The following is a 13,348-nucleotide window of genomic DNA, read 5'->3' on the forward strand; positions in this document are numbered from 1 at the left end:
TCCAGGCATCTTGGGTCTGTTTCATACTTTTAGTGTGTTCGGTCCTCGAGTCCCTCCACTCCTCAGGACATACATACGGTATATGTGTGTCATGCATGCTCAGTCAGACTCATACGGTGGTGACCCTCATTACCACCTCTCGGTTGGCCGCGGCACTGATCCGCGGGTCGTGGGGCCTCAGCTGGCTCAGGATGTGCAAGATGGTGTATCCACAGTGGTGGTTCAGAATAGTCCTTAGCCTCCTGCTCTGTCGCCCTCCACTGCTGCTGCCCAGGCCATGGGGGTTACTGCGGGAACCACGGCCCCCTGTCTTGCTGGAACTCAACGGGTCCCCCAAGTCCTTTGATTTCTCATAGTTCAGTACTTTCCACTGTTGATTGACGGCTTGCCATCGTTTGAAGATTCTGTACACCGATGAGCCCTCGTGGATTATAAGACCTTGAGATGAAAAGAAGACGTGGAAGAACAGATGAATCGACAGTGATTGAGCCAAAATCTGAAAATAATTCAAACCCATTTGCAGTCTTGGGTGTAACGCTGTTATAACCAACGGCGTTACGTAGCGCCGTTAGGTTTGGTGGTAACGGAGTAACCTAACAAGTTACTTTTACAATATAGCAGCGCTGTTACCAGTTACATTTTCCAAAAATAACGGTGTTATTTAGTTACATTTAAGACCTATATTTCCCTGTCCTTTCTGTTGCCACACAGGGTAAATAATCCACCTGACACATTTGTGCTGTTTCCTGAATGAATGTGCTCCTCAGTCCTCTCTGTCAATGGAGACATGCACAGGTCCCACTCGCCACTGACTGTTAAAAAAGGTGACCGACCAGAAATGTGTTGCAGTCTGCGGTGGTTGCGTAGTCAGTCTACAGTTTTATATAGTTTGCCACTTTTGGTGTAACACCGGGTGGGGAGTGGCGTCAAGGAGAACTATCTGTGCTTGTGTCTTGTTTAGATTAATTTACAGTCGTGCATGGCAGGGCTTGAGAGACAGAGAGGTTGCCTTTTAGTAAGGCTGTGGATGTATTCACACTATTTTTGGATTTACTGGTGAAAGGAAGTTCAACGTCAATGCAAATCGCCATGGTGAAGTCTGGCAGTCCACATCCACAACCAAAACACTCCGGTAGGCTGTTTTATGTTTACCAAACATCTTCGCAAGTGGGTTTTAATTGTCGGTAATGGATTTTCTCATTTGGTAACGGAGTAATGTAACAAGTTACTTTTTAATGGCAATAACGATGTAACTTAACGAGTTACTTCAAAAAGTAACAATACCCAACACTGCCCATTTGCATCAAGTGTTATACAAAGTGCTTGTGAACCGAGTACATGCTGCCCTGTTCATTGCAACTGGTCAGAAGAGACTGTTGGCAATAATTATGTGCAGAAATCTGATGCCATCTGTTCTCAGTATTTCCTATCACAAGCAATTCATCGTTTCAGGAGGACAATCCCGCAGGTTTCACTGTAGGATCTCTACAGCTGCTTTCAGATAAAAGAGAATCTATGAAATGTCTGTGAATGTTGTTGGTTGCCTTTTCACAGACTATTATCTTCTACCTCTGCTGGATCACCATAGTGTTGTATTGTGTGAATTTGCAACCTCTTTATCCAAAGAAGGGTAAATATATCTACATTTTCTCTACTCAAGTGTGTCATTGCACACAACAAACCCAAACTGATATTCTTTTCTGCCTCTTGCTTTGCGAGTCCAAAGCTTGAATAATACACCCTGCTGTACATGTTATGTACGCAGCCTCAGTACCTGCTTTTAGGAAATGTTTGTCTCATCTTTTGCCAGCTTAATAAGAGCTAACTACATTTTTCAGTTCATAAACCGGTGCTATTGAACACCCTTTGTTTGTTGATTAATAAAATATTGAACCAAAGAAAAGTATTAAAAAGCAGATAACAAAACCAGATAACTCCATTGGATCCTCAAACTGTCTGCTAAACCAGTTAACTACAGAGGGGTGGTGTTAGCTGGTTTTCCTAATTCCAGACATTCCACACCATTTTGACACATTTGAGAACCGACATACCGTATACAGCCTACCTACTGCATTGTGAGCTTGTTTTTTGCCTATTTGCCTATTTTTGGGCAAATGTTCCACTCCAGGATCATGGATTTTGATTATCGCGATAATATCGTAAATCGCGATTTCTTCTGTCACAATAATCGTGATATGACATTTTCGTATAGAGGGTATGCGCGTGACATCACTGTTGCAGGAAGTTATGTGGGAACACGCCTACTGAGTGGCAAAACACTAACTTCTGCCATTGACAGCCCATACATCCAAACAGAAAAGTCCTATCTGATTGTATTAAACAAAGTTAACTCACCAACATTGTGGCTGTACTGAAAGCTTGAATTATCCTCTTTCTATCTGCAAAGTTTGTTTCATAAAAATCCACCATAGGCATGTTATGATGAGCTACTTTCTGTCAAGACCTTCTGTGCAGGTTTTTATTTTTCCAAGTGTCAGTTTTCTACAACACAACATCCTGCTGCCTCCTGCATTATGTGCAAATTAGAAACAGGTGATATGGAGGGCCATTGAGTGATTTGCAACTAGCACTTCCAAACTCCAATGCTCCATGCTGCTCAATGTTTTGCCACTCAGTCTAGATTAGGGGGGCGGGTCCCAGTGGACGTGCATACCCTCTATCGTCCAATCCCTAGTCCTTTACCTATGCAGACGATGTCCATGAAGCCGTACATGCCGTAGCAGATCTGGAAGAGCAGGTCTTGGCGCTGCCACTTGGCAGAAGGACTGAGGGAGGACCAGATGAGCCAGGAGATGCTGGCAATCAGGAACAGGGAACCCAGAATGATGGCGGCAATCTGTACCTTCTCTATCACCGTCAGGGAGATGGCCTGCCACTGGAGAGGAGGAAGAAGAAACACCAATGTATCAGCAATCACTGCCACAGTAAAATCCTGAGTGTTCATTTAACTCCAATAGTGTAGAAGATTACCCAAAATGGGCCCATCAAATTGGTTCCATTGTTTGCAAGTGGTTGAAATTGTTCTCAACAGTTACAAATGGATAAATGCACACAGAAGATTTTATTGTGTGCAGAGGGAGAAGTGGTGTATATATACAATTTTTGACTGTACTTGTATACAGCTGAATGGTTGGTACATTTCGACACTTTCTGTGTTTGTACACTCAGGGCTTTGTTGTTGTTTATTCTAATTGCATTAGAAAAATATCTATCTCTAAAAATCTGTTTTAACCATAAACAAACAACCATTTCTCTTGTGAGGAAAATGGTCCTCACATATGTCTGTTTCTGAAATTCTACTATACTTGTGGTGACATTTGGTCCTCTATAGTAATACGCACGCACACACATACACGTACGTACATACATACTCACACACACACACACAAACACACACACACACACACACACACACACACACACACACACACACACACACGCGCGCGCGCGCGTACGTGTACACGCAATGCACACACACAAAGAGTATCCTCTATATAGCTTTTGGAGTAATTGGCTGCCTTGGAACAGGAGGGCAGAAGGACAGTGACGCAAAACGTACAAACGTGTCGGCACAATATGGCAAAAAGTCCTCACACCACTGTGACTGCCCAAGATTTCTTCTAGCAACCAGAGATGAATCGAGTTCAGAGAGCACAGCAGTACCGTATCTAGCATGAGGTTATAAAACGTTTTCATGTCGAGGAGGACCCCCAAATGGATACATATTAGCCCGCAGACCCCCATTTGAAAAGATATGCCGAGGACCCCCATAAGAGAAGATTGTTTTTACGGCCATAGCAGTGATTCTCAAACATTTTAATTTCAAGGATCGCCAATTTGATATGCATTACACCCTGGACCCCCATTTAATGGCTTATGCTTTTCATCTCTGGGACTCCAGTTTACATAGAAACATCTTCAGTATTGATTATTGAACTTCGAGACAGTACAATATAGCAGACCTCCAAGTATAGTAGACCTCCAAGCTCACAACGCGTCGCAGAGCTTCTCAGGTCCGCTATTTTCGGTGCGTGATACCACAATGAACTAGGTATAATCGATTTCTTTCACCATAGTTAAAACTGAATTCATGGTCTGGAGAGGGCACTTTTTACAGACGGATAAAAGGGCAGGGGCTCAAGCCCCCTTTGATGTCTACCGGTATGTGTGCACGTTCCTGTCACTAGACCTCATAGAGGAGAGGGAGCTGGAGGATCACAATGGAAACAAGTCATTTTCAGTAGTCAGTAGTTCATCCCCAAAATGACTTTGTTTTTATTGATTACTCGTGCCATGGAGACTTGAGTTCAATAATATTGTTTTGTATTTGTCGCATTCCTAAGACAAAAACAAATATAGTAAATTTACCCCTATCGATTTCGGATGGAGACCCAAATGCATTTGGGTCCCCATCCAGAATCAATTCTAATCACATTTTCTTAGGAATGCGACAAAATCCAAAAAACACATGTACCGGTACATACAAAACACACGTTTCCCCCAACCCTGTTTACATTTCTGACTAATAAAGTATTCAATCAACCAATCAATCAATCAATCAATCAATCAATCAATCAATCACCCCAGGGGGAGGGGAAATTACTTTTTACAGCTTCTCCCAGCTGATAGCTGCTCAGATAGCTTTGATGAGCAGTTGAGCACACAGAGGGACTAACTATTAGGGGTTAAGTGTCTTTCGACATGTATACTGGACCATGTCTTTTCTAACCAGTTTGTGGTTGGACAAACTTGGACTTGTTTTGTCATAATACGAAGATGTTGAGATCTATGGGGTTTTCCCACTGCTCAGTCAAACTACATAACAATCAAAATGTAACCATGCTGTATTGGCCAGCTTGCCATTTCACTGCAGTTTGTAATGCCAACATGCCATGTTGAAATGACCTCATGTGGACAGGCACAGCCTGTGGGCTGCAGTGGTTGCTTGTTTCAAATGTAACAAGAGCTTGGAATTGGGGGAGGGGAAGTGAAGTATTGTTATCCTTAAAAATAAAATACAATAAGATTGATTTTGTAAATCTGCGTTCTTTTTTTATTGTGAAAACTTGTGCAAGTCTTTGAATATTTCAAACCTTTTCATGTGAAGGACCCCCGAAATGATATGTATTTGGCCACAGACCCCCCATCTCAAAATATATAGTTCCAGGGACCCTCCAAAAGCAAAATTTGTGTTACAAATGTTCGCTTAAAAACACATATATTCAAAGATTTGCACAAACTTTCACGACTTTTAAAAGATAGCAGATCTACAAGCTCGCAGCTCGTAGACCCCTTGTGATGCCCGTGGACACTGCTCCGTGGTTGTTTTTACCTGCAGAGGGTTCTTGGTGCTGATGGCTAGGACCTGGTACTTGAAGTAACAGAGCTCACAGCTCCAAGAGCCCCGTTCACTGATCCAGCGGATGAGGCAGGGTTGATGCGTGCAGCGCACGGAACCGTCGCAACGACAGGGGCTCAGCAGCTCCCCCTGTAGGACATAAGTTAAAGAAAAAACATGACATACACATTCATGGGGAAAGCACATCTTAAACCTTATCCACTTACCAATCTATTCTTAGTCAAAACGGACCTCAGTTTCAACTATACTTGGACCACTTTTCTCCCTCTACAGCAAATTCCTTTGTGAGCTTGTAGATCTGCTGTTGTTGGCTAATATGCTGGGGTTCAAGTGGTTAAACATGTATCTGTTTCTTGTCTGTTTTTCTTCTTCTTTTTTTTTCAAGTAATTGTTTTGCTAAGTTTGAGTCATTTTGAGGCTTCTGGTAATATCTATAGCTATTGTTTAGGTGATAATTTCTGAGACAAACATCAAGACTGCCAAAAGGACTTGAGGGAGGACCGGACAGCCAATCCAACCAATAGGCCCATTTGTGAGCATCATGCCAATATACAAGGTATGGGCATATACTAATGACATCAGGGATCTCCATACTGTATATGGGCATAAAAGGGACATAGCTAGACAGACAGATACAGAGATCTCCATATATGGGCACAAAAGGGAAACAGACAGACAGGTATAACTCTGACAAAGCCCCCGACTATATCTCAGACATATTGCTTGGATCGGTATAGCGTAGGCATGATGAGCTCTACCCCAACCTCCACTAAAAATGTATTATACGTTGGAAAATGCGTGGATCATTAGTAAATCAATGAATGGACAGACACAGCTTGATGCTGGGGTCTGTTGGCGAGGTGGCTTATTACCACTCAGCAGCAGCAACGGTGGGGAGCAGGGAGATTTTCAAGGGCAGGCAGGTGAAGGAGAGGAGAGCCACAGGCTTGGAGTGAACTCAATCAATACCAGCCCTCTGCACCACCCAAAACAAGCGACACCCTTCTGCTCAAACAGGAGGGTGATGACTTTTTAATGGTGGTCAAACAAACACTATCTCTCTATCAAACGTAGAGGAGAAAGTTAAATTCACATGCTTGTCATTATTTTCCGATGACAAACATGATGTGAATTTAACTTTATCATCTGTTAAACTTTAACAGTTGAGAAAGTTACATTCGAATTTAACAGTTAAAGGCATACTATGTAACCTTTCCCTTTGTTTACATAAATAAACAGCAACAAAAAAGTATTACCCATTATGTCCCTCTATACCAGCAGTTATCCACCCCTGGAGTATTTGTGGCCCTCTCGCTGTATTTTAGTGTTTTCCCTGCTATGTTTTAGCAGCCCATAAACATCCCTGTCTACCAAAACAAACAGTTTGGTAGAAAAAGAAAGAAAGCGAGAGGGCCGTGTACGTGTTTCTGCAGGTAAACACCACCGCATTACTCCAGGGGCTGATGATTGCTAGAGGGAAATGGTTAGGCAACGTATATGTTGTTATTTTTATGTAAACACAGGGCAAAGTGGCATTACTATGCCTTTAACCAGTGTTCTGTGTACCAAAATAATTAAATAAAAGCGAAATGAATACTGTTTCCTTGGCTATGTAGGATATAAACAACCCTCATGTAAAGTGCCATATTATGAATCATTTCATATTATACAAATAGGTAGAGAATAACAACAGCCACGTTTTCAGTGTTTACTACTTATACAAGTAGTGAACCATTCTGAGCATAGCAATCTGTAATGACACCAATTATTTATAGCCCTACGTTTTCTCAATTTGGTACTCTATTTTGCCCCATCTGGCTTTGTCCAATAAAAAAGTGTCCAGAGATTTTATTTGGCAGATGAGTTACTGGCTAGCTTGCCTGCTGACATTATTAAGATACCACAAAGAAGGGCAGAAATATATGAGGATCTAAATAAAAATGATATGAAAGACAACATTTTGAAAATGTCACGTTGTGATTGAATCGCCCTTGTTCTTGTTCTAAGGCAGCCAGCCAATGGCTTCAAAGCTTATACCGCTTATAACTGATGAATTGAGTACAATAGACCCCAAAGGAAACAAGCCCCTGGGACTTTTTGTATTATCTTTCTAACAAAACCTTTGACTGTACTACCCGAACTGTTAATAATCATGTTAATGAAGTCAATCAATGAAATCAAAGCTACAGAGAAGACGCTCTTTCGCAGACAGTCTAGCTCCTTTGTGTGCGTGCATACATGCGTGTGATCGGGTGGTGGGTCATTGGACCTGGAGTAAAAAGGATTGAACCAATTCCTTTAAAATGGCTGAGATCAGGGTAGAATGATATTCAGGGAAAAGAAAATAAGCTACTATTATACTGTAATGTATATGATGTATAACAATTACCAGAAAATCACTACTATGACACATAGACACATGGTCATCATGCCTGGGCATGAAAGCTCCTCAGGTTTCTCTCGATGACATCATAGATACGTCCCATTTCCATGGATAATAACTCTTGGTGAACTGATATAGTCAACATTAGTTGATGTTCATGCACAAAATTACCACAATTAAGGGACTGGATGCTGTATGGCAAGTGAAGGGGGGGAAATCACTGTTTGAGGAGAGAGGCGTAATTGTAATGTGTTAAAACAGGGGTCTTCAAAGTTTTCAGGCCAAGGACCCCTTAGCTGAGAGAGAGATGAAGCAGGGACCCCCAGATTCCATATAGTTTCATTGCTTTGACAGCACAATCATCAGTGTATTTTGGATTCATGTCAATTTGTGTTATCATATATGTAACCACTTGAACCGTCAATACTTAATAAACTTGACGTTTCACTCTGTACTTAGTGTGCTCTTTTTTCCCCTCTACACCAAACCTCTTTGCTGAAAATAGCAGATCTACACGCTCACAACGCCTCGTAGCGGAAGGCGTTGTGAGCTTGTAGATCTGCTATTTTTGGCTAAAGTTCTCAGAACATGGACGTTAAGGTTCAAGTAGTAAATACAAAAAAGGAGAAAAAATGTCTATCACACAAAGATTTGAAGGACCCACTGTAGTAACTCTGAGGACCCCCTAGGAGTCCCGGACCCCTAATTGTTGAACCTCTGTGTTAAAAGAATGATCAACACCTGAATCTAGTTGCACCTGCGTCCTTCATCATCCCTTTGCTACTACATGATATGAGAGAGGAGAATGAACACTGACGGCCTGAGGGAAAGACTGGAAGTGAGAACTCTTTCTACAGAGTCAAATCTGGAGATGCTTAATTCATACTCCATCACAATACAATGTTGTGTGCTACAAATGGCAGATCTGCAGTTAAACTCACAAAATAATGTGTTGTGTGACATTGACATTCCCTGTTTATGACCCATGATAGCTGCTCTGAGGGACCGTTGCGTTGTACAGATTTTTCGACAAGGAATCAAGCTGTTTGTTTGTTTTTGTGTGTTTGTTTGCCCCATGCAGCCCCAGTTATCCATGTTTACAAGAGATTGCTGCTATGTTACAGGAAGTCATAAAGTTGTATTATGTATTTTGAACTTCATTTATGCACGTAATTTGATCCTGGTGGAGCAAATCAAATTATTGTAAATTCAATGAAGTCAAATAGTTTTCCATCTGCAGCTCACCCTTTGAGAATCTACAGTAACAGAGCAAGGTTGAAGCTGTAAAATGTATATAGCTATATAGGCAGAAAGTTCTCTCAGAAAGTTCTATCCATACACAACATGAGACCCTGTGGTCATACAGTAAGATCAGTTATTACTCCCGCTCTGTCTCACTCTCTTACATTATTCTTACACAGTAAAATCCAAAGTGTTCATTTAACTCTTTAGTGTAGAACTGGAACAGTGTATTTTTTTACACTCAGAGTTACAATTAACACTCTGGATTTAACTATACTAACGGCTCCTTTCAGTATCAAACAGTATACATATACTGTATACATACTGTACGTAAAGCCTCCAATCTGAACACTACATTTATTTTGCCTCTCAAGGCCACATACTGAAGGGAGTGAGGGTGCATTTTCAGCACACACTACATGACACACACACACTACATGACACACACACACACACACACACACACACACACACACACACACACACACACACACACACACACACACACACACACACACACACACACACACACAACTGGCACAGCTTGGTGGAACTTAAGTAGAATCAATGGCACAGCTATTGTACCATGGCCTATACTGACAGCTTTGACAGGCAGCTAATAAGGATTCATATTCAATTCAGCCCACAGAGCAAGGTGATCTTATCTCTAGGTAATTGGCCCACTGACAGCGACATGATTCTGTCCCCTGTTGTGACCTGCTTGAATAATGAAATAACAATATGATGGCAAAGTGTTGCCCCCACCCCATCCCCACTGCCACCTGAGGTAACTTGCCAATTTCCCCCTTCATATAGACTTAAAACTGAGATTGGCACAATCTGTTGAGGTGGATAAGTTAATATCATGTCTGTCTGACAGACTGATATGGTCTTTGTGTCTCGACGCTTTGTTTGCGTGCTCTCTTTGTCTGTAGCTATAAGAGGCAACTAGGAGCCACGTTGCACGATGAGTCACCTTGTCGGGGAACCAGAAGCCCAAACATCAACCTTTTGTTGTAGGATTGGGGAAAATCTCTCATGGGTTGCTCATTGTGACATGGATATCCACAACAAAGTCACAATGGAATGTATTTCATATCAACTCTTTCCATGCCTCTCCAGTTTACTATATGCCTTACATCAGTGTTTCTCAACCTTTTTTTCTGCATGGGCACACTTTTCATGTCCCAAGAATCCATGGGCACACTAATATAATACGGGGGTGTAAATATCGTCACTGTCGGGAAGAAACCTTGTATCTCCAAGTTTCAAATTTGTACGTTTCTGTGCAAAGTAAAGCCCTGCTTCATCATACAAGGCTGTCGCACAACAGTAGTGAAAACAGCAGATCTACAAGCACACAACGCCTCGCACCGCGAGGCGTTGTGTGCTTGTAGATCGGCTGTTTTCACTAGTTTAAATCGTTTTTAAAATGATAAATACAATACTGTCTTTCAAGCAGTTTCAAGGGGCACACTTGACCCTTCACAGGGGCACACCAACGGTGCCCAGGCACAGTGGTTGAGAAACACTGCCCTACATTATAAACTCCCAGACAGATGCCATACATTAGCACATGTGCTGTAATAACACCATAACCCTATCTTGGGGTAGTGACTAAGTGGTAATATCCATCTGTTCTCAAACAGGATTTACAGTGTTTCTAATTATCTCAGGCTTCAGGTTTACCTGCTGAGGCAGGCGGCACAGGTTTCTGCACATCTGGTGAGACCAATATTTGGCTGCAGACCAAAGAGCTGTAGGTATTGTATTGTTTTGTTTTGGCGCTGTACTCTGGTGTGTAGCATTTTGACAAGCACTTGTAAAAGAAAACTAAAAAGAAATATATGTATTTGTTGCTATGGTCAAGCCAAATACAGTGATTACCAATTGATACAAATTGTAACATAAAATAATATTTGCCACTGGTTATTATAAATCAATAAATCAACAGTGTATTGATTAAGATATTTACAAAATCGTGTAATTTTGTTCACTCTATTTGTTTGCTCACTCATTTCATGTAGCAGACCTAATTGGGCAACTTTCTTTGTTGCTATGCTGGCCAGATTTCAGTTGTTCTGGAAATGCTGCCTCTATCTATAGCATACAGCACTGACCGTTTTAGTAAAAGAAACAATATGTTGTTGTTGTGTTATAGGCAGTGTCATAAGCATACAAATGTGTTTTTATAAGAAGGAAATGTTGCACCATTATTGGCAGAATCCATCTGATTATTTTTATCAGGTATTTAAAAACAGGGCAGTCACAGCACAGTAAAGCGGGTATATAGAGGCTAGTATAGAGGAATGTGGGGCAGGGTGTTTGGAGCTCATTATGTACCTGCTCTGGGCCTTGGAAACAGATCCGACATTGGGGCGTGCGCATGCTGCTCGTGGTGCTGGCCAGCGACACGGCGTCCAGGCCCACTTGCAGCTTGGGGTCCTTCTCCTCAAAAGCCAGGCTCCGTGGCCGCGGATCGCTGCCATAGTACTCCTCCTCGTCGTCCCGGGAATGGCAGTCGACAAAAGGCGGCCAGCCGCAGCCGCCCATCCCTAGACCTCGCATGGTTGTTGTTGGCTGTCTTCCCCCGTCTGTGCTGGACTGTGTCGAGTCGGATCGCATAAAAACCAGTACTTTCAGTTCATTAAAAAACATTCGGATCCGGTACTTGAACATGTTTGGCTACATAAAGAATCCTTCAGAATGCAATATAACCTATTTTTTTCCTGATCTCTCTCTTCTTCGATCTGAAAAGTGGTATTTGTTCTGTTAGTATTATTATTAATATTATTATTATTATGTATCAGGGGATTTCATTGTAGAGTTTTTTTGAATAGCGAACATAGGCTACTGTATCTGTTATTTGGAAAACCAAGAAATAAAGGACCCAGTCTTGGTTGTTGCCCCACTGATGGCATGTGTGTCTATATGCCAATGCGGATGAAGGATTTTTCTATTCAGCTGGCTGACACACTCTTTCAATATTAATTCCTCAACAACTCAGGAATTACAGTCGAAATGTATCTTCCACAGCACCCAAGAACCATATCTTATACCATTTAATGTCAATTGTCCATTTTCTTCTCTATCGATCTAAAAGACACAACAGCAGATGCACTGGGCTTGCAGCAAAAAAATAGCCTACATGTTTTGCTACCCAAAGCAGAAGACTGCGAGAGAGTGGACGAGTGGAGGAGCAAGCAACATAGAGCCAGGAAATGTAAGATGGGATCTAAAATACGACATTCCATCCATACAGTCATATCTGGGACTCCTGTCTAGAATCATAATCCAAAAAGGATGCGAAAGATGAAATTGAAGTTAGATTTAGACGTACTTTATATTGTGTTTTTTGTATTGTCCCTCACTAGCATCTCAAACGTCAGATCATGTTCCCTATTTAATTTCCTTTGTAGTGTTCCTTATTGTTGATCCATGAAGATTCGGTCCAGTTCCCCCAACAATCCACGTCGAGGTCCAAAACACAATCCTTTTCATTTGCATGTTCAGCTGTAGGCTACATATGGCAAAAACAGCAAAAACCCTTGTTTCCCATCTTCATCCGTCCATTAGCATTTCAACGTAACCCAAAATGTGGTTATTCAACAGCGGATATTCAAGCGAAATAAAAAACAACAAGAATTTAGTTTTTTTCTACTTAGAGATACGCATGAAGATGTCTTCGCATCCGAGAGCAATTACAGCAGTAATGGCATTGATTATTGGATCAGATAGATGGTGGTGATGATGATTTTCCTCCCCGAAATGGTCGGCTTTGAGATCGAACCAACGCAGCACCTACTTCCGGAGTGCTACTCGAATAGAAGAACCTGACTGTCATCTTGTTTACTTGTTCTTTTCTCTCTCTCTAAAGTCGTATATTATCCTCCTCCGACGGGTGATAGCCTATGGTTCCAGTAGTTGGGAAGAGAAGGATCTGCCTTATTGACAAGGCGCCGCTGTCCGAGGTGCTGATCTCCCCAGTGACGTACACGCAGCAGCCACGTGGACCAGGCGCCCGGGAAATATAAATTACACTGGCTTGACAGTGTCTCTCTCTCTCTCTCTCTCTCTCTCTCTCTCTCTCTCTCTCTCTCTCTCTCTCTCTCTCTCTCTCTCTCTATTTGGACCAAAATAGGCCATCACTAATTACCCACATTACAGCATCACCAGGAGTCCATGCTACACATATGAAATAAATGTTGTTATGCTAACAGATTTTCAAGCTATAACAACCATTGGATGAGCAATGGAGTACAAGCTCCTCTGAGTGCAGGCTCCTCCAGGAGAGGTTGCCTACCCAGGGCCTGCAAACTTAGAAAAGTGGAGAAGTAGGCGAA

At 42.0% G+C, this 13,348-nt stretch overlaps 1 protein-coding gene across 1 annotated transcript; it reads right to left on the reverse strand.

Moving 5' to 3' along the window:
* Nucleotides 1–109: 109 nt before the first annotated feature.
* marchf9 (membrane-associated ring finger (C3HC4) 9) lies at nucleotides 110–11,684 on the reverse strand (the record flags this gene model as incomplete). Its single annotated transcript, XM_080733704.1, has 4 exons — nucleotides 110–438; nucleotides 2,704–2,896; nucleotides 5,354–5,509; nucleotides 11,349–11,684. The coding sequence occupies 4 exons, from the start codon at nucleotides 11,682–11,684 to the stop codon at nucleotides 110–112; spliced, it is 1,014 nt and encodes a 337-aa protein (XP_080589830.1).
* Between the last annotated feature and the right edge of the window lie 1,664 nt (nucleotides 11,685–13,348).

Source organism: Nannobrachium achirus (genome assembly GCF_963921795.1).
Source record: "Nannobrachium achirus genome assembly, chromosome: 9".
Lineage (NCBI taxonomy): Eukaryota > Metazoa > Chordata > Actinopteri > Myctophiformes > Myctophidae > Nannobrachium > Nannobrachium achirus.